A 19,995-nucleotide genomic window follows, 5' to 3' on the forward strand; every position below is an offset into this window, starting at 1 on the left:
GGAAAAGGACCTGGGGTGTGATACTGTACGGAGGGCAGAGTGAGGAACAGTGGGAGAGATTGATGCTGGTGAATGCAGAGTGTCCTTCCCTCTGCCATTCCCTGTGCAGGGTGGGCACAGAGGGCATGTGGCAGCAGCCAGCGACCTGTCACTTCGAGCAGCTCTCAGGGAGGCTCCGCAAAATGTCCTCCAAGTTCTGCTTGTCAGCCCGGATCTCAGCCAAATCGCTCTCAAAGGCTTGGATCTTCTCCTGCTGCCGTGCTGCCTCCTGCTGCAGCTGGCTGAGCTGGCCAGCCAGGGGTCCCGACGTGGCCAGGCGCAGCCACAGCTGCTCCAGCTGCTGCCTCCCGGTGCTCAGCACTGCGTCCACCTCCATGTCCTGCTCCAGGTTACCTGGGCGAGGGGGGAGAGGACATAGAGCTGAGAACAGAGAGCTGGACAGGAGATGTTCTGGATGTATTCCATGGCACCAGGCAAACTATAGGGAGTGGGTGAAGCAGGGCATGGAAGCTTTGTAGCTTCTCACTGATCACAGATAAGCAAACAGAACTGTGGCTCCAGGCAGGGTCTGGGCACTTCTCTATCTCTTACAAATGGGTCATGGTTTCCACTCTTATGCAAAATTTCTTGGATGCAAAAGTCCTGGAATGCTCAGAAATATACCCATGTGATAAAAACAGGAGGAGCTGGAGCAAGACCAACCAGCAACAAGGAGCAAACCCAGTCTAGCACAGCCCTCAGTTCCAAAGGGACTTTGCCAGCCTTGCTCCCCCTGAGGATCCCAAGGGAAATCAGTGTACCAGAGCAGACATGAGCACACACATTCAACAAGCCCCAATTCATTCTTCATGAGGGTTTTCCTCAAGATACAAGCCTTATAAAAGTTTTGCTGAGACCATGGATGACCTCAGCCAGAGAGCACCCAGCTCAGCCTGGACAGCCATCAAGCAGGAGTTCCCATGAGCAGGAGAGCCCATCCCTTTCCCTGGAACCTGCACCCCATTTCCCAGCAGGTCTCACCTAGTCTGTTCAGCAGATCATTCAGGGTCTTGATGTCTGACATGAGTGAGCCCCGGGCTTCCTGGAGACTTTTTGCCATCTCACTCACCTCTGACCCCACCTTCCAACAGAGACAGATACCCAGATCAGGGACACCATAGACCTTTGGATGGATGGTAGAGGAGATCCCAGGAAAATCCCCAAGGCATTGTTCCTACAGTGGGTTCCAAGCCGGGTTGTTCCCTATGCTTTGGGATGTGGGCAAAGCTGCTCCCATACTCTGGAGGACACAAACTGCCCAAGGAGACCCAACTGACCTGCTGTGCTTCCTCCAGGTCTCTCCTGAGCTTCTCAGCCATTTGCTCCTGCTGGGAAAGTTCCCACTGGGTCTCATTGGCACGTGTGGCGAGCTGGCTGGCATGTTTGAGGGCCTGTTTGCTCCCATGCAGCACAGCCTGTGCCCTCTGCAAAGGGACAGAAAAGGAAACAGTCACCTGGGGACACACAGCCCTGTCTGCAGCAGCCTGGGTTCTGTAGGTGATGGCTGCCAGCCTGGCCATGCCCAGCAGCTCCACCCCACATCCCTCAGCTCGGACCTTGGCACTCTCCTCAGAGACTTGCTCAGCCTCCCCAGCTGTACTCTGGGCTGTGGTGGAGATGGACAGGGAGTTTCCCAGTGTCTTCTCTGCCTGTTTAATCTTCCTCTGAGCATCCACAATTACCCTGCCCCGCACAGTGGCCATCCTTCTCCTCAGGGCAGCCTGACCCTTCCGATGCCCCAGCACCTTCTTCATGCCTATGGAAGCAATCTGGATATCATCAAACTGTCCACTTGTCTCCTTGTCACCTAGTGAGAGCCGAGCTGTGGCTGGAGATGCTCTGCCTTTTACCTTCCAAGCTGGCCAGGAGGGATTTGGCATTGGAGAGCACAGCTTTTCCTTGGGAGACAGCCGTGGTGGCCATGTCATGGGCAGAGCCAGCCTGGTCCCGCAGCTGGGAGGGGAGAGGAGAGGAGGAATGAGGCTGGGGAGTGGGTGAAGAGCTGCACCCAGCTGGGGAATGTGGGATTCAGGCTGCTTCTGTTTGGCAGGTGAACTCCTAGGGACATCTGGGAGCACAAGGAAGATGTCTCCCAAAACATCCTCTCCCAGCTCCCTGGCTGCAGCCATGGTCCCCCCAGTAGCTGGAGCAGCAGGGATGGGGATCCTCATTCTCACAAGCAGCAATTACCTGCTCAAAGCCACGAGTCCTTTGCAGCTCCAGGCGCAATCCAGCTGCCAGTGTGTGGGATGCCTCCACAGCCTGCTGAGCCAACAACTCCTGGGCCATTGCTGCCTGCTCCAGCACTGCCACGTCCTGTGCCAGGTCTCCAGCCTGCATTGGCAGCACCTGCTGCAGGATCAGGAGTGCCAAAGGCTCCATGACATCATCTCCCAGCTCAGCAGGCAGCAGGTAAAGCAGGAGGTAGGGATGCCAGCAGGAGCTATAGCTTGGGTGCTGCTCACCTGCCCCAGAGCAGTCACCTGCAAAAGTCTCTCAGCCAGGTCAGCATGTGCCTGTTCCACAGCTGTCAGAGCTCTCCTGGCCTCCACTGCCACCTCTGCCATGCCAGCACCCAGCTCCTCCTGAGCCTGCTGGATTTCCTCATACCTACATGGACAGGACACTGCTGTCAGCCGGGGCCTTCTGGTCCCACGAAGGATGAAGAGGACCACTTGAGACCTGGAAATTCTGGAAATTCTGGGGGCTTTTCCTGAAACTCCCCAGCCCCTCTGCATTACAGCACTGCAGTGCAACGAGTTTCAATGTGCTCAGCACGTGCCTGTTGTGCAGGTGCCAAATCACCATGACAAAGTCCTGTAACAGGGACCTGGCCAGAGGAAAGGGGCCATGGTGCCCTGCATGGTGCCTCCTTGCTGCTAGCCCCTCACCTGGCCTCCAGTTTGTGCTGCACGTCCCATGTCTCATTCCCCTCCAGCAGGTTCTGCAGGAGCTCAGAGCTGGCGTTGGAGGCACGCAGTGCTCTCCTGACCACTGCCTCCACCTGTGCCATGGAGTCCTTGTGGCTGCAGGGACAAGGATACCCAGAGAGAGGATATCAGGATTGGCCTCCTGGCAAAGGACTGGGCCCCCTGCACCCCCAGCTGGGCTGGCAGCTTCCTCCGCCTGTTCAAATCTTACCTCTTGGACAGAGCCTGAGCCTCCAGTGCCCAGCGGCTCCAGTTTGTGGGCTGCTGTGGGATTTCCTGGGGAATCTCCTTGGAACACAAACAGCAGCACTGAGTACCTGGCAGGGAGCAGGCACTCCTGGACCCTACCAGTCCAATACCACCAAGAACCTCCCAAAAGGAGGAAGGAAAATACCACCTATTGACTCAACTGCAAGGAGGGCTATACCCACATGGACCCCAGGCACTTCCCAGCATCCCCCAGGATTGCCACCAGTCCCCTCAGGAGCCCAGGGCCACTGAGAGCCCCCACCGTGGTAGCCAGGGTGTCTGCAGCGTGCAGGATCTCCTGCTGTACCGACCGCAGCACGGCCCCGATCTCCGACAGCAGAGTGCAGGTCTTGGGGGGTCCGTGATCAGAGCAGCTGGTGGCCTGGCTGGCATTGGTGAGACGACCTTGTGCAGTGTTCAGTGCCCCTGCCAGCTGCCCCACCTGTACCAAGAGGGTGGCCCAGGCACCTGTGGGCAGCACAAGCAGCTCGTTGCCCACTGGGGTTGCTCGGGGTTCCCTGCTTCCCTGCGGAGCTGCCCCATGCCCCAGCCCCTGCCTCACATCTGCTAATGAAAGGGGAATACTTCCCAATACTGGATGCTCAGGAGGGACCCAGGAATTCAGCACCCAAAAGGTATCCATATGTTGGTGCTCAGCCCCCTGTAACGCCCATCACTGCCTGCTCCAAGACCTGAGGGGTGTGAGCATCCCTGCTGTGCTCTATCCTCCCAAAAAGGCATGTCCTCCCCCCAGGTCACACCACACTGAGCCCAGCACTCACCTGGGACTTTCTTGCAACCACACAGGATGTCACAGCACCCTGAGGGAGCAGAGGGTGAAATGGGTGGAAGAAAGGAGAGCACCCCGTACCTCTCAGGAGGTGTGGGCTGGGCAGCCCATCTCCACGGGGTGCATCTCCCAGCATGGCAGACTGGCCTGGGTGGAAGTCACAGCCTGGTTTCTGCAGCCATTCTTCCATCTCCTGAAGCCTGGCCTTCAGCTGGTCAGCCTGCAGGCAAGACAGAGGGGGACAGGGGGGACAGTGAGGCAGTGCAGAGGCGGGGTGCTGTGCCTGCCTCTGCAGCGCACAGGCTGTACCTCATCCTTCACCAGCCCATAGCAGGCAGGACACTGCTGGCAGCGGGAGCTCAGTGGGTCAAAGAAGAAGTTGGCCTGGCACTGATCACACTTGTAGCCCACAAAGCCAGGGTGGCAGAGGCAGGTGCTGTTCTCGTGGCACTGCGGGGTGATGGAGCCCAGCGGGGAGCAGTTGCAGGCTGCAGTGGTGGCAGAAAGGCATCACACTGTGGCTGCCAGCCCTGCTTTAGGGACAAAGATGTAGTCCCCATTCTCATTACCTCGGCAACCCCTGGCAGAGAAGCCAAAGAAGCCGTGCTGGCATTGATCACATTTCTTCCCTGTGACACCTGGCTGGCAGGAGCACTGCCCCGTCAGCACGTGGCACCTGCTCTCCCGTGACCCTGTTGGGTGGCACTCACAGCTGGCATGAGAAGTGGAGGGTCATGAGAAGATAATCAATGCAGAAAGCAGGGCTGGGAACATGGAGCCACTGCTGTCCCCTCCAGCCCCATGCTGTACCTCACATACCTCTTGCACCCCATGGTGGGCTCCAGGCCATAGTAGCCAGGCTGGCACTGCCCACAGGTTCTGCCTGTCACGTGTGGGAGACAGTGGCACTGGCCTGTGCCACGATCACAGCCCTCCAGCCTTGGGTCTGAGCCCTTGGGGTTGCAATCACAAGCTATGGGAAACAAAATAGGTCTTAAATCCCAGCATGGGGCTGGTGGATAGGACAGTGGGAATGGGGCACTGGGACTGAGCTCCTGACAGCATGGAGAGCAAAGTTCCCCCATCAACCAGGGCTCCAAGAGAAAGAGCCCCTGCAGGTCCAGAGAGTACCTCTGGGGAAGGATGGCAGTGGAGCAAGAGGGCAAAGGACATTCTGGAACGTGTGCGGGGTAACCTAGACCATCCATCAGTCCCTAAACCTGCTGGGCATCCCCTTCCATCCCCCGCCTTCACTGCTGGGAGGATTTTGGCTGCAAGTGAGCTGTGCCCGGGGGCTATACGTACGTGCACACTTCCCAGCAGGGCTGGGAGCCAGCGCATTCCCATAGAAGCCCGGCTGACACCTCTCACAGTGGTCGCCCACTGTGTTGTGCAGGCAGCGCAGGCACCGGCCAGACACGGGGTCGCAGTTCCCGACGGCATTGAGATCCACGTTCCCATGACACTGGCAGGGTTCACAGGGATGCACGGGACCTCTCTGCCCCAGGGGGTCCCCGAAAAACCCATCATCACAGAGCTCGCAGCGTTTTCCTGGGGAAGGTGGAAAGGTGGGGAGGATGCAGCGGTCCCGACGCTGCCCACAGCCCCTGTGCCCACGTACCCCCAGGCTCACCTCTCTGGCCCGGGGGGCAGTGGGTGCAGACCACCTCCCCAGTGCTGGGCACCACCGTGCATGCCGAGCGGCCGGGGCAGGGACAGGGTTTGCAGTCGTCAGAGCTCCCTACGAAGGGGTTGCCGTAAAAGCCGGGGCTGCAGCGCTCGCAGGAGGGACCCTCTGTATTGTGCAAGCACTGGCAGTGCCCTGCGGGGAGGAAAATACAGCTCAGGATCTGCGAAAACCCAACTCCGAATAACAGCAGGGACCGCGGGAGGGACGGGAGAGCCCAGCGCTGAGCATGGCAAGTGGGATGTGCAGCTCCAGCCGAGGGGTTGCACATCTCCAACCAGAACTCGGGACATTTTCCCTCTTTGCCCTGTCTTTGGTCGAGGGTGAAGGTTTTGGAGAGGACACGGAGGCCGCAGCAGGGACGCAGGGACGAGGCAGCGCTGGCACAGACAGCACCATCGCTGTGTGCGGAGGCTGCCGGCGCCTGCCGTAATCCACAACACATTTCTCAGCGTCGAGGCGCGTCCTTTCCAGCCCGGCTTGGAAAACACAAGCAGCCGGCCCGGCACCCACCGGGGAGCATCTCCTCCAGAGCGAGCCGAGCCGGTGAGTCAGCCTTCCGAAATCGGCTGTGAGGAGGAGAAGGAGGAAGAGGAGGAAGAGTGCTCAAGGAACCCCCCACCTCCAGGCAGATGCTCTGCTTCACTGGAGAGAGAGGAGTCAGGGGGAGGATTTCCCCCATGTTTTGTGAGGTCGGGTCATACCAGGAAGGCTGCGCAGGAGGGGGTGTTATTCCATTTTTCCCACATCCAGGCAGAGTCAGACGATGGAAAAGAAAGAAAAAGCGGGTGGCAGGAAGAAGTGGAAAAATAAACCAAAGGAAGTGCGCGGGCTGGCAGCGCCCAGGCCGGAACATCAAAAGCCTGGCCCCATCTCTGGGGATTGTGCAGTCGGCGGCGCCAGCCCCGGCTCTGCGGGATGAGGACGAGTTTGCAGAGATGCCGGCATGCTTTCGTGGGCAGGCAAGGGGCATTCGCAGGGCACTCTGCCCCCTCCATCCCGGCGGTACATCACTGTTACTCCCCGACGACGAGAATCAGCCACCGAGGGGTTGGGATGGCAGCACAAGAGCTGGCTCCTCAGGTGTCTTCTCTCAAGTCTGGCATCTCTGTTTTCCTGCTTTTTTTTCCTTGTTTCTCTGCTCAGGATAACCCTCAGTTTGCAGATTTCAGAGCTGTGCCCTGTCCTGCTCCTCTCATCAGGCATGATGCTGCCTGCAAAACCCAACCTAGCAAAACCCTCTCTGCTGCCCTGACCCTGCTCCCCCACTCCTCTGAGGACTAGCACCCTTCCCTTCTCCTCCTTAAAGGTCATAAAGCATCATGAAAATGCTCCTCTAATTATAAATTACCACCATTATTACACTTCATTAATTATCTCTATCTTTGCAGCTATGAACTCTGTCCCTAGAACCACCCAAGCAATTCAACTTGCAAATTTTGGCAACCACAACCTCACTGACGGTTTGTTTCCAGCTTCCCTCAGAACAAGCAAAGGCATGGATTTGTCACCCACGCATGGAGTGACAGGTGAGTGGAGGAGGGGCCGGGGGGTGCACACCTGTGAGGGGGTGGCAGTCCCCGTGCTGGTTGCAGGTGCAGGGCACACAATTGGTGAAGGGGCTGCCAAATGGGATCTCCCTCTTGAATCCAGGTGCACAGGACTGGCAGAACTGCCCGGTGTATCCCATGGGACACGTGCACTCCTCCACCCAGCCTGCCTGTCTGCCTGGCCCGGGGTGAGCAGACGTGAGCTGGACCTCATTCAGGGACAACCTGCCTGTGAGAGGGGAGAGCAGTGTGGGAACGGCATGGTGTATCCCCTGCTGTGCTCTGGAATGCTCCAGACAGGCATAGGAGACCCCAAAATACCTCCCTGAGAGCCCAGAGGTGTTCACAGAGAGGACGCAGCCCCTGCCTCAAAACACCCCCTACAATCCCTCTCATCCTCAATGCTGCTTCGATGTCTCCAGTGCCACCCCAGTTTGGTCCCATGGATGTTTTGTGGAGCCACCCACCTCTCACAGGTCCGGGGTTCACACGGAGGCGGAGGGCGGTCAGGTTGGAGAGCAGGCGCTGGAAGCTGAAGGCTGACAGCAAAGGCTCTGCACCCTCCTCTGCCTCGTGCAGCCTGTTGGAGAGGGAGTGTGGGAGGCAGGACAGGGCCAACCTGAGCCAGGTGCTGCAGGACAGCTTGGGTCCTGGCTGGGACCCGGGCACAGCACAGTTAAATCACTGAAGGGGGGCAGAGAGTGGGGCTGAACCCCCAGGTACAGAACAACCCAGACAAATCAGGCACTGAGCACTAAACTCCACTGAGGCTCCCCAAAACGCTGTGATGGGTACCTGAAGGTGACAGCCTGCTTTCCATGCTGGGGCTGGCTCTTGCTGCTGGGTATGGTGACCTCCATCCCCTCACCCTCCAGCAGCAGCTGGACCTGCAGCAGGGGCACCCCGGTTTCTGTTCTAGTCCCATTCTCCACTCCCAGCAGCAGGGACAGGAGCTGCCCATAACTGAGGCGCTGGTTCTGCAGAAACTTCTCTGTGAGGGGAGAGGGGAGTAAAGTCTGTAGGATGTGGAGGCACCAGCTCTGCCAGGACTGTTAGTGCACTCCTATTCCCACACCATCATCAGGAGTCAGAGTCACCCTCCCAGAGTGGTGGCAGCTCCAGCCTGCCCTCCTGAGGTCCTGGTCCAATGTTCCAGTACCCTCCACTGTCTTCTGCCACAGAAACATGCTCAGCTCTGGAATGGAGCCCAGTGCCTCCTGCACCAGCACAGCAGTGGGACAAGAGCACCAGGGGGTCCTCACGGCAGAGCAGCCCCCCAGGGACCCAGCACACACAATACCTGGTGCAAGAAAATCCACTGGCTCCTCTCCATCCCACTCGGTGATGATCTCCCGGCCAGCCCAGTGCAGAGGCAGGTCTGTGGTGCCTGGAGCTGTGGCAGTCCAGCCTTGCAGCCCTACGTGACGGGACACAGTGGCAGTGCACAGCTTAAGGGAGCAGTGAGTCCCCACCAGCACAGCACCAGCAGGGTGCTGCTTTCAGGGGCTCTGTCCCTCCTCCCAACAGTCTCTCAAATCTTGGAAGGAGCCAGCACTTTGTAACACCCTGCTCCACTCGGACTCTGTGTTCTCATGCACTGGAGGGTGGCCTTAACCACCCCTCATCTATTTATTTTCTTATATTTGGAAGAAATTATTATCTTTAAACTTTTGCCCCCCTGCCTGTGCTGCCATTCTTACATTACTGTGGGCTGGCCAGCATAGGAAACCTGAGGAGAAATGCTGGAAAAACCCAGAAGAGATGGGGCATAGTTGCATTAAGTAGGTTTCCTTAAGAAACCAGTTAAACCCCCCCACTCCACAGGGTTAGTTATTTCTTCCAGCACTGCAGGACAAACACTTGGAAATCTCTCAAGTGGGCTGTTCTCTGTTATCAAATCATCCCAGTCTGGACTCTTCCACCCAGTATAAGAAAATTCCATCTGAACCCCCTCTGCTGTGGACTGGGGAGCGGGGCTTTAGGAGGGGGCTGTGATTGCACCTCAGCTCAGAGGTGCAGCTCAGAGATTGCCAAACCAGTCCCCAAAGGAGCAGCCCCAAATTCGCTGCGTGAAGGGTGGAAAAAAAGACTCGGTTTAAAGTCTGGCTCAGTTTCAAGGCCGTGGAAGACATTCCAGCAGCACAGCAATTGGCAGCACGGTTTAAAGGCAATTAAAATCCACCCGTGCCTGGCGCACTGGTATCCATCTGGGAACAGGCGAGGCGGGGCGAGGTGCCTGCCGTGGGTGCCCGTCCCTGCGGTGTCCCCGCAGCGGGGCTGCACACGCCGGGATGCGCGGCAGATGGCAGGGCTTCCCCGAGCATCCCTCAGGCATCCAGCCCCGCCAGCAGCCGGGCAAAACCATCCCCTCCCAGCCGCCCAAAACCATCCCCTCCCAGCCGCCCAAAACCATCCCCTCCCAGCCGCCCAGCCGCACTGTCACACCCCAGCGGAGCATGGGGAGAGAAGGGAATAATTGGGAAAATTCCCAAAAGGCTCCATCCTATTATTTTTTTATGTATTTCCGAGCTGATTTTTAGTGCTCCTGCATTCCCCTGGCGTGGTGGAATGTCCGTGCCTGGCCCCACAGCCCTCCCCGAGCCATGCACAGCTCCGGGAGCAGGTTGGCATGGAGGGATGCCACGGGGAGTCACGGAGAGCCTGCCCCTTTGTCTGGGGGCAGAAGCAGAGGTTTAACAGTAAAACAGGGGCAAGCCAGAGAAAACCTTCTCCACCCATCACCACCAGTTAGCTCCAAAGAGAGATATTCAGCTCCAAAGGGAGATGCTCAGCTCCAAAGGGGGATGCTCAGCCCCAAAGAGGGACTCTCCCTCCCATATATTTTTGGCTGAAATTGGCGGAGCAGCGCCCTCCGTCTCAGCCGGGGCTGGGGGAGTCGTTACCGTGGCTGAAGTCGGAGCGGATGTGAGTCTCCTCGTAACCATCTGCCGCCCTGCAGGCGCTGGAGTGGCCGTAACAGAAGCAGCTGGTGCAGCCGATGGGGTTGTGGGGCTGCAGGTTAAACCAGCCCGGCTGGCACCTGGACACGGGGAGGAAACGGGAGTACGTGGCACAGGGTAGGCAGAGCTGCAGGGAACCACAGACAGCAGTGTCTGTGTGGGGCACCGGTGACAGCTCCCTGTGAATCCAATCCCAATAGCCCAGAGGAATGCAGCCCCACAGCCTTGCCACCAAGTCCAAGACTGGAAAGGGACGATGTTCCTGTCCCCATGTCAAGTCCACGGTGCTTACCTGTTGCACAAGTGCCCCTCCACCCTCTCCTTGCAGGTGCAGTGCCCCGTGTTGGGGTCGCAGGTGCCCACGCTGCCCGCGGGGTCACAGGTGCAGGGTCTGGATGGGGTGAGATTTAGACAGGAGGTGAATAAAGGTCCCATCGCGCTGCTCCTGCCCAGGGCCGGGTTCCTCCTCACCTGCAGCCCCCTTCGCTGAGGCTGTGGTAGCCGTCCTTGCAGCGCTCACACTTCCAGCCCGTCACGTTGGCTTTGCAGACGCAGGTCCCCGAGTTGTCGCACTGGGGCTGCAGGGAGCCTGTGGGAGCCCCGAGGCTCAACCCCAGCCGGGGACAGCCACAGGGCGGGGAAAATGGAGGAACCCCGAGCAAGAGAGAATCCACCAAAACCACCCCCACCAGCAAACTCCAGCTGGGGCAGCAGCTTTGCCGCCGGAGGCCGGCTGGGCACAGCCCCACGCACCTGCGGGGTGGCAGTGGCAGGGCTGGCAGGCTCCCTGCGGCTCCCAGCGGTAATAGTTTTGCCTGCAGTTCTCGCAGCGCGGCCCGGCCGTATTGTCGCGACAGTTGCGGCAGTGTCCCCCGTGCCCGCTGCGCCGGAACAGCTCCCGGTCGTAGAAACACTCCTCGGAGCGGCCGCTGCAGTTACAAGCTGGGGGAGTAGCGGGAGGATGGGTGAGCACCTGGCGGGCACTGGAGGTTACGGTAACCTCCTGTGGGGTCGGATGAGCCAGAAGAACCCCTTGGCTCAACAGCGAGACGGTGCCTCTGCCCTTGGAAGCAGAGGTGGGTGCAGCGCCGTGCAAGGAGCAAATGGCTGCGCTCGTGGGGTAAAGGGAATGGGAATAATCGGGGTGCTGCTCTGAAGGGCAGCCCTTGGATACAAATCCTCCCTCCATCCCAAAATGGAGCAGGTGCAGGAAGGGCAGGAGGTGCCAGATGAGGTGGTGCGGCACCAGCGCAGCTCATCGGGGCCAGCTTGGGAGATACTCACGGAGGCACTCGTTGGCAGCCTCGGCCGTGCCGCGCGCCCAGGGCCGGTCCTGGTAGAAGGGCTGGCAGCGCTCGCAGTCGGTGCCAGCCGTGTGGTGCTGGCACACACAGACCAGCTGCCCGGCCTCGTCCGGAGCGCACTCGCTGGCATGGCCATTGCATTTGCACCTGTGAGGAGACCCCGGGGCAGGGGAGCTGCTCTGAGCACTGGTGTGGGCAGCAGCAGCAACAGTGGGACGGTGCTCAGTGTGTGACCCTGCTACTGGGGTTAGAGCAGCTCAGGCTGTCCTGGCCTTGAGGCTGCCTGTTGTGTCCCCAAGGCTCTCCCAGACCTTGGGAGGTCACACGCCGAGGGTAGCCTGTGCTAACCAGCTCCAGCTGCTGACCCTGGAGGTGGGAAAACAGCTACAGGTCTGCTGGCTGGCTGGGAGCTGTCCCAGCCCCACTGCCTGTAGCAGACAGCGCTCTCAGGGATGGGGAAATTTTCCACTTCTCCCTGCTGAGGAAGGGCATGTGCAGCACAGCCCATGGGCAAGTGGGTGCCACCTGCATCTCCATCCCACATCTGCTGCTCTTTCCTGCTGGCAGCTGTTCCAGCTTCTCTTCCTGTGGCCATGCTGAGTCCAAGCTCCTCCTGCAGCCTCTGCAGCTTTAGGTCATCTTTCCACTAGAACCCCAGGAATCCCCTCTCGCAGTGCCCAGGGACCAACAGTGTCACAGGAGAAGCAACACAAGCCCCAGTATCATTAAAAACCATTGGGCTAGGAGGGAACAAAGCAAATACATCTGGTGGCACATGGAGCGGGCTAGTGGGGAAAAGACAACCTTTCTGCACAGCTCAGAGGTCTCCAGGTTTTATCGCCCATCTCTGCACTTCCAGCTCCGGTTTACACATGCAGGAAGCCACATCTCAGCAGTTTGCCCCAAAAATCACAATTCAGACAAGACTGAGGTGGGGAGCAGCTGCCCCAGTCCCACAACCCCAAGAAGGTCCCCATACTTCTGCCTGGCTGCCTCTCACCTGCCACCAACGGAGAAGTCAGATATGGCATAGTAATATGACTGCAACACCTTGGGGTCCTTGAAGATGTCGTCCCCAAATGTGTTGAGCCGGTTCAAGGAGATGAGCAGGTCAGTGACTGTCACCCACTCCTGCAGGGGACATGGAGAACGCATCTTGGTGGAGAGGTCTGGGCCACCAGCTCCCACCCCAACCAGGGCACATCCTGCAGCTTTTCAAGCAGGGATGTAGCGCATCGCCAGCGCTTTTACCCGGGGTGGGTGGAATACTGCTCTTGATCCCAAGGCTCCATGCACCACGCCCCCCTCCCACCCCGGTGGCACCTGCAACGCGGGGCTTCCATCAAAATTGTAGGCGCTGGGCCGTCCCTCCAGGGTGGAGAAGGCCACGTTGCCCCCGCTCAGCGGGGAGATGTCGCTGAACTCGTCGCTGCAGAAGGCCACCTGCTCGTCCTCGCCCGGCCGCAGGTACTGCCGCGGTCTCTTCCCGTAGGTTTTCTCGCAGGACGCGCTGTAGAACTGGAAGGGCACCCAGGGCCCCTCGGCACGGCTGCGCTTGTAGATGGCGAAGCTCTCGGGGCGGCTGGTGTGGAACTTCAGCCGCACGTAGGTGATCTCGTAGGCTTTGCCTGGGGACAGACCCACTGTGCTGCGACCCTCTGCCGGCCACCGATGGGCACCGCAGCCTGAACGATCCCAACAGCATCCTGCGGCACGCACCGCAGCTAAAAATGGACAAATCACCACCCAGCTGCCCTTAACCAGCTTCTCCTTGGTGCAGCCCAAACCCCGTCCAGATCCAAGCTGGCTCTCGCCCCACTGCAGTGCCCACCCTTGTGTGGGCGCACTGGGCAAAGAGCAGTTCCAAATCTAGGCTTTATCCAAGGGAGAGTTAGGCCTACAGCACTGAAAGCATCCCCAGGGCAGGGGTGCTTTAGGGTTGGACAGCTGGAAAGGATCAAGGCCAATCCCTTCCCAGGGAGCTGAATGCCAGGACCCAGCCTCACTTCCATCTTTGCTGGGATGAAGACAAAGAGAGGCCACCAATCCCTGGAGCATCCAGTGAACTCTGAAAGAGCTTGAAAGAATTAGCAGAAAGGAACAGAGAAAACACCAAAGTGAACATCAGACCCACTTAATTGCCAGAGATGAAGGACCAGCTCAAAGCCCGAATTGCTCCATAACAGCACCACTCCTGACAGCACAAAACAATTAGCTGCAAGGTTTTGGCTTTATTTGAAAAGATAATGAGTTGGGAATGTTTGAGGGGTTATTTCGGGACTAGGAAAACAAGCCTTTAATTGGGCCCATATGAATACTGTCGCGTATGTGCTGCGACTTTGCTGCGGGGGAAGCCGAGGCAGCCGGCTACCAGCGCTGGGAAAAGCAGCTGCATCCCATCAGGGATGCGGGAAGCGCCCGGCAGAGTGCCTGGAGAGGGGGACAGACCCACTCCCAGCCCACCCGGAGGTGACGAGGGCCAAGAAGAGGCTGCAGCTGCTCTGTCCCACCCTCGCCTTGTGCCCTTCCCCTCCCTCTGGGACCGCTCCGGGCTGGTGGCAGCGGGGGTGCCCCTGTCCTGCACCCCGTGCAGGGGGACGCCTGGCAGGCGCCGGTTCCCAGGCAGCACAGTCCCAAGGGGGTTTGTCTACCAAAACAGCGAGGTCGGGGCCGTCACCTCCCGGAGCAGTTTCCTCTGGGAGAGGAAGGGAATGCAGCGCTGTGTCAATAAACCACCCCTGCCCCAAGTGGCCCCGTGAGAGGGGAGGGGATGGAAACGCTGGGGGAGCCCCATTTTGGTGCCTCCAGCTGGGGTGGAGGAGATTCACTTTTCTGAGGAATTTTCATGAGACAGCATGTGCTTCTTCCAGACAGGCTTTTTAATCAGCCAATTTCTCCTTAGGGGAAAAAAAATAAAATATCCAGAAAATTACCCAGGCTGATTGTCTCCTCTTTGCTGCTCAGGTGTGACATGTCCCAAAGCCAGATGTGCTGCTGGACAGTGATGTTGGGAAGAGTGAACAGGCAGCACCAGGACCCCTGGGTGCTCTCCCAGCTGTACTGTCACCTAAGCAAAGTGTGCACCTGCCTCCCCCTGAGCCCAAACTGCAGCTTGTACTGCTCTGGGCCTCCAAGAAGAGAATTCTGGAGAGGAGGAAAGGAGTATGTGGGACAATCATGTCACCTACATGTCCTGTCATCTGTAGTCCCTGCCAAACCTCTGCTCCAGGCTCTCATCCCACAGGAAACTGAGAGTCAGAGTCACAGACACAGATAGTGCCTGATCTAGACATTCCAAAATGAACCACTGGCATTCAGATTGCTTCCTGAGGAGTCCTGGTGTCTGTTGCCTTTGCAAGCTGTGGATATTTTGGGTTCCTTCTTGACAGGGCAAATGCAAGAGCTGTGGGCACTTGGGATGATCGACCACCTGCAAGCCCAATGCACCAAAACAGCATGGCTGGAACCTCACAGGGAAGAGAGATTTAAAGGAGCATAATCTTATTAATGCCAATCAACAACATGCAGGTAAACACGGGTCTTGTCCAAGTCATCCCATGTCTTATTTAATAAGCTCCCTAGGTAACCACACTGGAGAACATACAAGAGCCAGACAAGCAGGCTGGGGGGACACACTGCATGGGATGAAACACCCAATTATTCACTGGAGCTCGGGAGCAAGGACTCAGCCCAGGCTGCATTCTAGGGGACTGCAGGGACCAGTTGGGCTTTTCCTGCTTAACCCAAGTGAAAGCATTAAAGCAGCAACAAGAACACCTATGGCTGGGACAAGAACAGGGCCCTGCAACTGTGGGAAAGGTCAGACAATGATGTGCCAAACACCAAAATGGTACTTTTAAGCATGGCAAGGTATAGGAGCCATGCAGGAAGAAAGGTACAATTGCAAGGGATGCTCCAGCTCACTAAGGGCTGTAGGGACAGGCTGGAAGGTGAGCTCGGTACAGTGCTTTAGCCTTGGCTGTGTTAACAGAGACAGACACAGCAGGGCAGTCACAGGGACTGGACTCCACAGGAAACCCAAGTGTGGGGTCTAAGAAGAACCACAGAGGAGCCAGGGAAGAGCTGGAAGAAGGACAGAGAATGGGAAGGAAGCCCCGGGGCTTGCACAGCCCGCACATGTCGCTGCGCAGAGCTGGGACTGGTGGCCACAAAGTTGCCCGGTGGCAGCTGGCTCAGCCACACAGGCTGCGTTCGGGTGGTCTGTGCCCTGGGTCACCCACGAACAGATGTGGGACAATCTGACAGCCCGCGCTAGGTGGACAAAAGGCTGGCAAATCCCCTGTGGCAGGGCTGGCAGGAGCAGGGAGTGAGGATGGCAGAGTTCTCGTGCCCGGTGTGGAGCCCAGCCCCAGCCCGGGGACAGGACCAGATGTCCGCCCGCTCGCAGGGGGCTGGGAAAGCAGCGACCTCCACCCGGCCGAGCAGCTCCCGCGACACTGCCGGGCAGGCACGGACCCTCCACCATTATCCTGACCACTCTGGGTCCCACCAGCACGGCTCAGTGCCACACCGACCCTCAGCTGTCCCCTCGCCACGCTCGCTGTCCCCTCGCCAGCTCCAGCCGCAGACCCTCCACTACCCGCCTTCGGCATGCAGATGGCAGGAGACTGCAGAGAATGAAGATTTTACAGCGCTGGCCAACAGCCAGGAGAGTTTAGATGGCAGGAAAATGTTATAAAATCTTTTTAAAATGCCAGGCATGCCCCTTGGGTTTAAGTACCCTCCAAGTGGGCGGCTTGTATGGTATTTAAAACACAGAGGGTCGGATGCCAGCTGGGGAAACCTACTGGGATTGCACGGTGTGTCTGGAGCTCAGCACCCTGAGACATACCAGGCACCCTGAGCAACGCACGGGGGTGAAACAGGAGGGGCTTGGCACCCATGGTAGTCACCCTCCCCGGGCAAGGCTCTCCCAGGATAGGAACCATCTGCCTCCTGCTCCAAAAAATTCCATAATCAGTAAAAAGGAGCCTGGGGTGAAGGGGAGAGCAGGCACTCTGGGCATGGCTGGCTGGAAAGCAGCACAGACAGAAACAGCTTCTAGCATCCTGGGGCCCGGCTGATGGACAGGGCAGACCCTCCCCGAGTCTTTTCAGCGCTTTGCAGAGGGCAGCTCCCTCCATACAACCCCTAAAAAACCCCGGGGTGGGTCCTGTCCTTACTCCAGCACTGGCAAGCAAGAGCTCCAGGGTGCACCTTTCCATCTCTGAGCCCTGAACTCGATGCACCCGCAGCCTCTGCCCCCCACCGACACCGCCAGGGCTCCTGCTGGCACTTACCCAGGTGCAGGGTGATGTTGACGGAGTTGGGGTACTGGATGCCGAAGGCCATGGACTGGCTCTGCCACCAGGTGCTCTCCTCCTGGCTGTGGAAGTCGGTGAGGAAGGAGACGTTGTGGTGGCGCCGAGGGTCGGTGGCATCGCAGCGGTGGCACAGGGCGCTGGCGTGGTGGGCACCCATGTGCAGGCAATAATCCTCCGGGGGTGACCCGCACGTGTTGGTGGCCCGGACGGCCCGGCCGAAGGCGGCGTTCTCGAAGACCGGCATGCAGCGGCGGGGCCGCCCCCGGGGGTCCCAGCAGGCGGAGGAGCCCCCCAGCCCCAGCCCCAGCCCCAGCAGGGCCAGCAGGCAGAGCCCGGGAGGCCGAGCCATGCCGCGGCTCTCCCGGCCGGACTCTGAGCCTCCTCTGGATGGCAGGGCGGCAGCAGGCGGGACGGGACGGGACGGGACGGGACGGGACGGGGTGGGACGGGATGGGACGGGTGGGATGGGACGGGACGGATCCCCCTACCCAGCACCTCCTCTCGCTCCGAGGTCCATCTTGTGGAAGCTGCTGGGAATGTCGAAATATTCGTGTGTGAGGCAGAGCTGTGGAGTTTGGGATCCCCGCAGGACATCGTAGTTCCCAGGCTATAGGGTTGGGGCCATCCCCAAAAATGCTCCGTCTCCAGAACTTCTCCATTGCTTTGTGGATCGGGAATTTGCATCTTCAGCTGTATGGATATAGCCGAGGTCCTCCATTTCTCAGCCCTGGGAATGAGCTTGTGGTGGTACATACCTCACATGAAGCTTTTTCCTTCTTTCCACTGGTGGGGCGTCACCACTTTTCTTGCAGCCCCAAAATCAAGAGGGGATTAGGGAAAGGCTTTGAAACAGATTCAGCACCTTCTTCTCCCCACACCGATTTATGGGGCACTGACTGCTCTCCCACTTACACCAGCCTGCCTGGGTTGTGGGTCGGTGACCCCCCCAACGTCTCCACACCAGCATCCTCGAGTGGGGGTCCCATTCCTGCCTGTGGCCATGAGCCAGCCCAGCCCCCTGGATCCCAGTGAGGGCACATTCCTGTGGAGGCATCTCCATGGGGTGGCAAAAACAGATCATCACCAGATCTCATTAGCAGCTCTCAGCTAGTGCTAATTATAATCTGTGCCAGGGGAATTCCTCTGGGGACCTCGGCACCCTCCAGATTTGACCCATGGGGGCAGGGGGGTGGCAGCAAACAGGGGGAGAGGCAGCCTGGCATGGTGCCATGCCCCTGGGCAAATCCCTGACCCACAACCCATGGGGCTGTATTTGCAAAAGTGGGATGCACAGGGGAGCTCTGCCTCTGACCCCCACACCACTTCACTGAGCTGCCCACAAGGGCTCTGGAAACTTAGTACTCATTTATAATTTAAGTTCCCTTCCTCCCCTTCCCTTCTACTCTTATTTATTTTATTCTCCCTCCCCGTACACACTGCAGGAGAAAGCACCAGAGGGGAGCTGTGAATCAGAGTCCTGGGCAGCAGCTCCCGCAGCAGCACCATCTCAAAGCCCCATTATCATATATTGACCCAGGCTCTGACAGACAGAGCCAGCTCCTCTGGGAAGGGTGAATTTCCCAGCACCGAAGAGCTGTGCAGCAGCTGCCTGAGAGAGGGCGGCCAGTGGCAAACCCACTGTCAGCCTCCAGGGAGAAAGAGAAGGGTTTTCAGCTCAATAAGTGCCCCGTGAGTCTCCAACATCAGTTTTAATGGGGATTTGCATCCTGCAGAGATGAGGTTTTCCAGGTGTTTTGTTTTTCCCATGGTACTGAGGTTGTGAGTTCCAGACAGGAAATAGAATCATAAAATACTCTGAGTTGGATGGGATCCAAATAGATCATTGAGCCCAACTCTTAAGTGAATGACCCATATGGGTGATTGAACCCATGGCCTTGGCACTATTAACACCATGCTCTAACCAAATCTTTTGTGTCATGGGTTTGCCTCCTCCTCCTTGGGATACAACACACATCCATGAGAGGATTTCCCTGCCCCTGTTACAGAGGGGTCCACGTTAGAGTGATGAGACCACACAGCCAGGGCTCAGGATGCAGTAGGATTCGGGCAAAGCTGATGAGTATCCCAATCTCACCTCCTCCTCCAGCACAGCCCACTGGATGTGGAGGATGCCCCACAGGGCCAGAGCTTGATGGGAGTTGGTGGTGACTCTGCTATGCTCAGAGTGGGGATGCTGCAGCTGGAGTGGGAACTGCACATTCCCTGGCGTTTTCAGCTGTAGCCCAGGCTGGATGAGCCCCTCACCAGGCTCCTTCTGGGTGATGGACACAAGTTTGCCCCTTGCCCAAGGAGATGCCCTACACTTCCTGTGGTCCACTGGTGACAAAACCCAACCTCACCTGAAGTCCTCTGTACTTGGAGAGACTTCACCCACTGCTCCAGGACTTTGGTCCAAGCAGTTCAAGGATGTGGTGACCAAGGCTGTGATGACACCAACCTTTCCAGGAGCTTTCTTCTGCCCCAACACAAACCTGGAACCCAGCAAGGGTTAAAAGCCGTGGAGGCGGAGAGAAGAAAATGTTCTTCTGATTTGCTTAATGAACGTTAATTAAGAAGACAGAAGATAGCTGATTCCTTCAGGGTAGAGATGAAAGGCCCGTTAATTAAATCTGGAGAGCAGGAACAGGGCCAACTGATCCTCCTCCTGATCAGACCTGACAAGGCAGGCGTGGGGCAGCAGTGAGGTGTGTCAGATCCCACAGCCCCTCATGCCCCACAGCCCAACTCCAGGCTGGCATCATGGCCAGGTTTTGACAGGGCACTTACCTGCCTCCAGCACCCATGAGGGTGAGGGTGGCCCCATCCATCCCCTGGAGCTGGGGTGAGAGCTGAGTCACTGCCCCCAGCTCCACTGCGCTCCTGGAGTGGCACTGTGAGATGGACACCCCTTAGTTTCCAGCAGGACTTTCTCCCAAAGGGATGAGCTGACCGTGCTGGAGGAAGGGGAAGACAGGATGGCCAGCTCCACCCTGAGGGAGAGGAGGAGAAGGTTTTGCCACCCAGCTTGGTGGCTTGTCCCAGGCCCCACCACCCACAGGAGCTGGTCACAGGTTAAGTGTCAGAGGGTCAAAAAGGCACTGACCACCACCTTGTGCCGTGGGGGCCAAGCCTCTGGAACAGACACCTGCCAGTGTTTCAGCA

At 58.3% G+C, this 19,995-nt stretch overlaps 1 protein-coding gene across 1 annotated transcript; it reads right to left on the reverse strand.

Moving 5' to 3' along the window:
• Nucleotides 1-148: 148 nt before the first annotated feature.
• LAMC3 (laminin subunit gamma 3) lies at nucleotides 149-17,197 on the reverse strand. The gene is made up of 28 exons (XM_062505687.1): nucleotides 16,810-17,197; nucleotides 12,833-13,137; nucleotides 12,510-12,640; nucleotides 11,490-11,656; nucleotides 10,959-11,147; nucleotides 10,677-10,794; nucleotides 10,498-10,596; nucleotides 10,149-10,285; nucleotides 8,546-8,662; nucleotides 8,041-8,236; nucleotides 7,713-7,825; nucleotides 7,256-7,474; nucleotides 5,642-5,830; nucleotides 5,314-5,559; nucleotides 4,828-4,981; nucleotides 4,578-4,720; nucleotides 4,318-4,496; nucleotides 4,090-4,228; nucleotides 3,481-3,686; nucleotides 3,181-3,257; nucleotides 2,931-3,065; nucleotides 2,505-2,649; nucleotides 2,230-2,391; nucleotides 1,890-1,992; nucleotides 1,596-1,795; nucleotides 1,317-1,463; nucleotides 1,021-1,120; nucleotides 149-393 (listed from the first exon to the last, which is right to left on the reverse strand). The coding sequence occupies exons 1-28, from the start codon at nucleotides 17,180-17,182 to the stop codon at nucleotides 149-151; spliced, it is 4,734 nt and encodes a 1,577-aa protein (XP_062361671.1). The 5' UTR covers nucleotides 17,183-17,197.
• Nucleotides 17,198-19,995: the final 2,798 nt, after the last annotated feature.

The sequence above is a fragment of the Cinclus cinclus genome, chromosome 19 (genome assembly GCF_963662255.1).
Source record: "Cinclus cinclus chromosome 19, bCinCin1.1, whole genome shotgun sequence".
NCBI classification, from domain to species: Eukaryota; Metazoa; Chordata; class Aves; order Passeriformes; family Cinclidae; genus Cinclus; species Cinclus cinclus.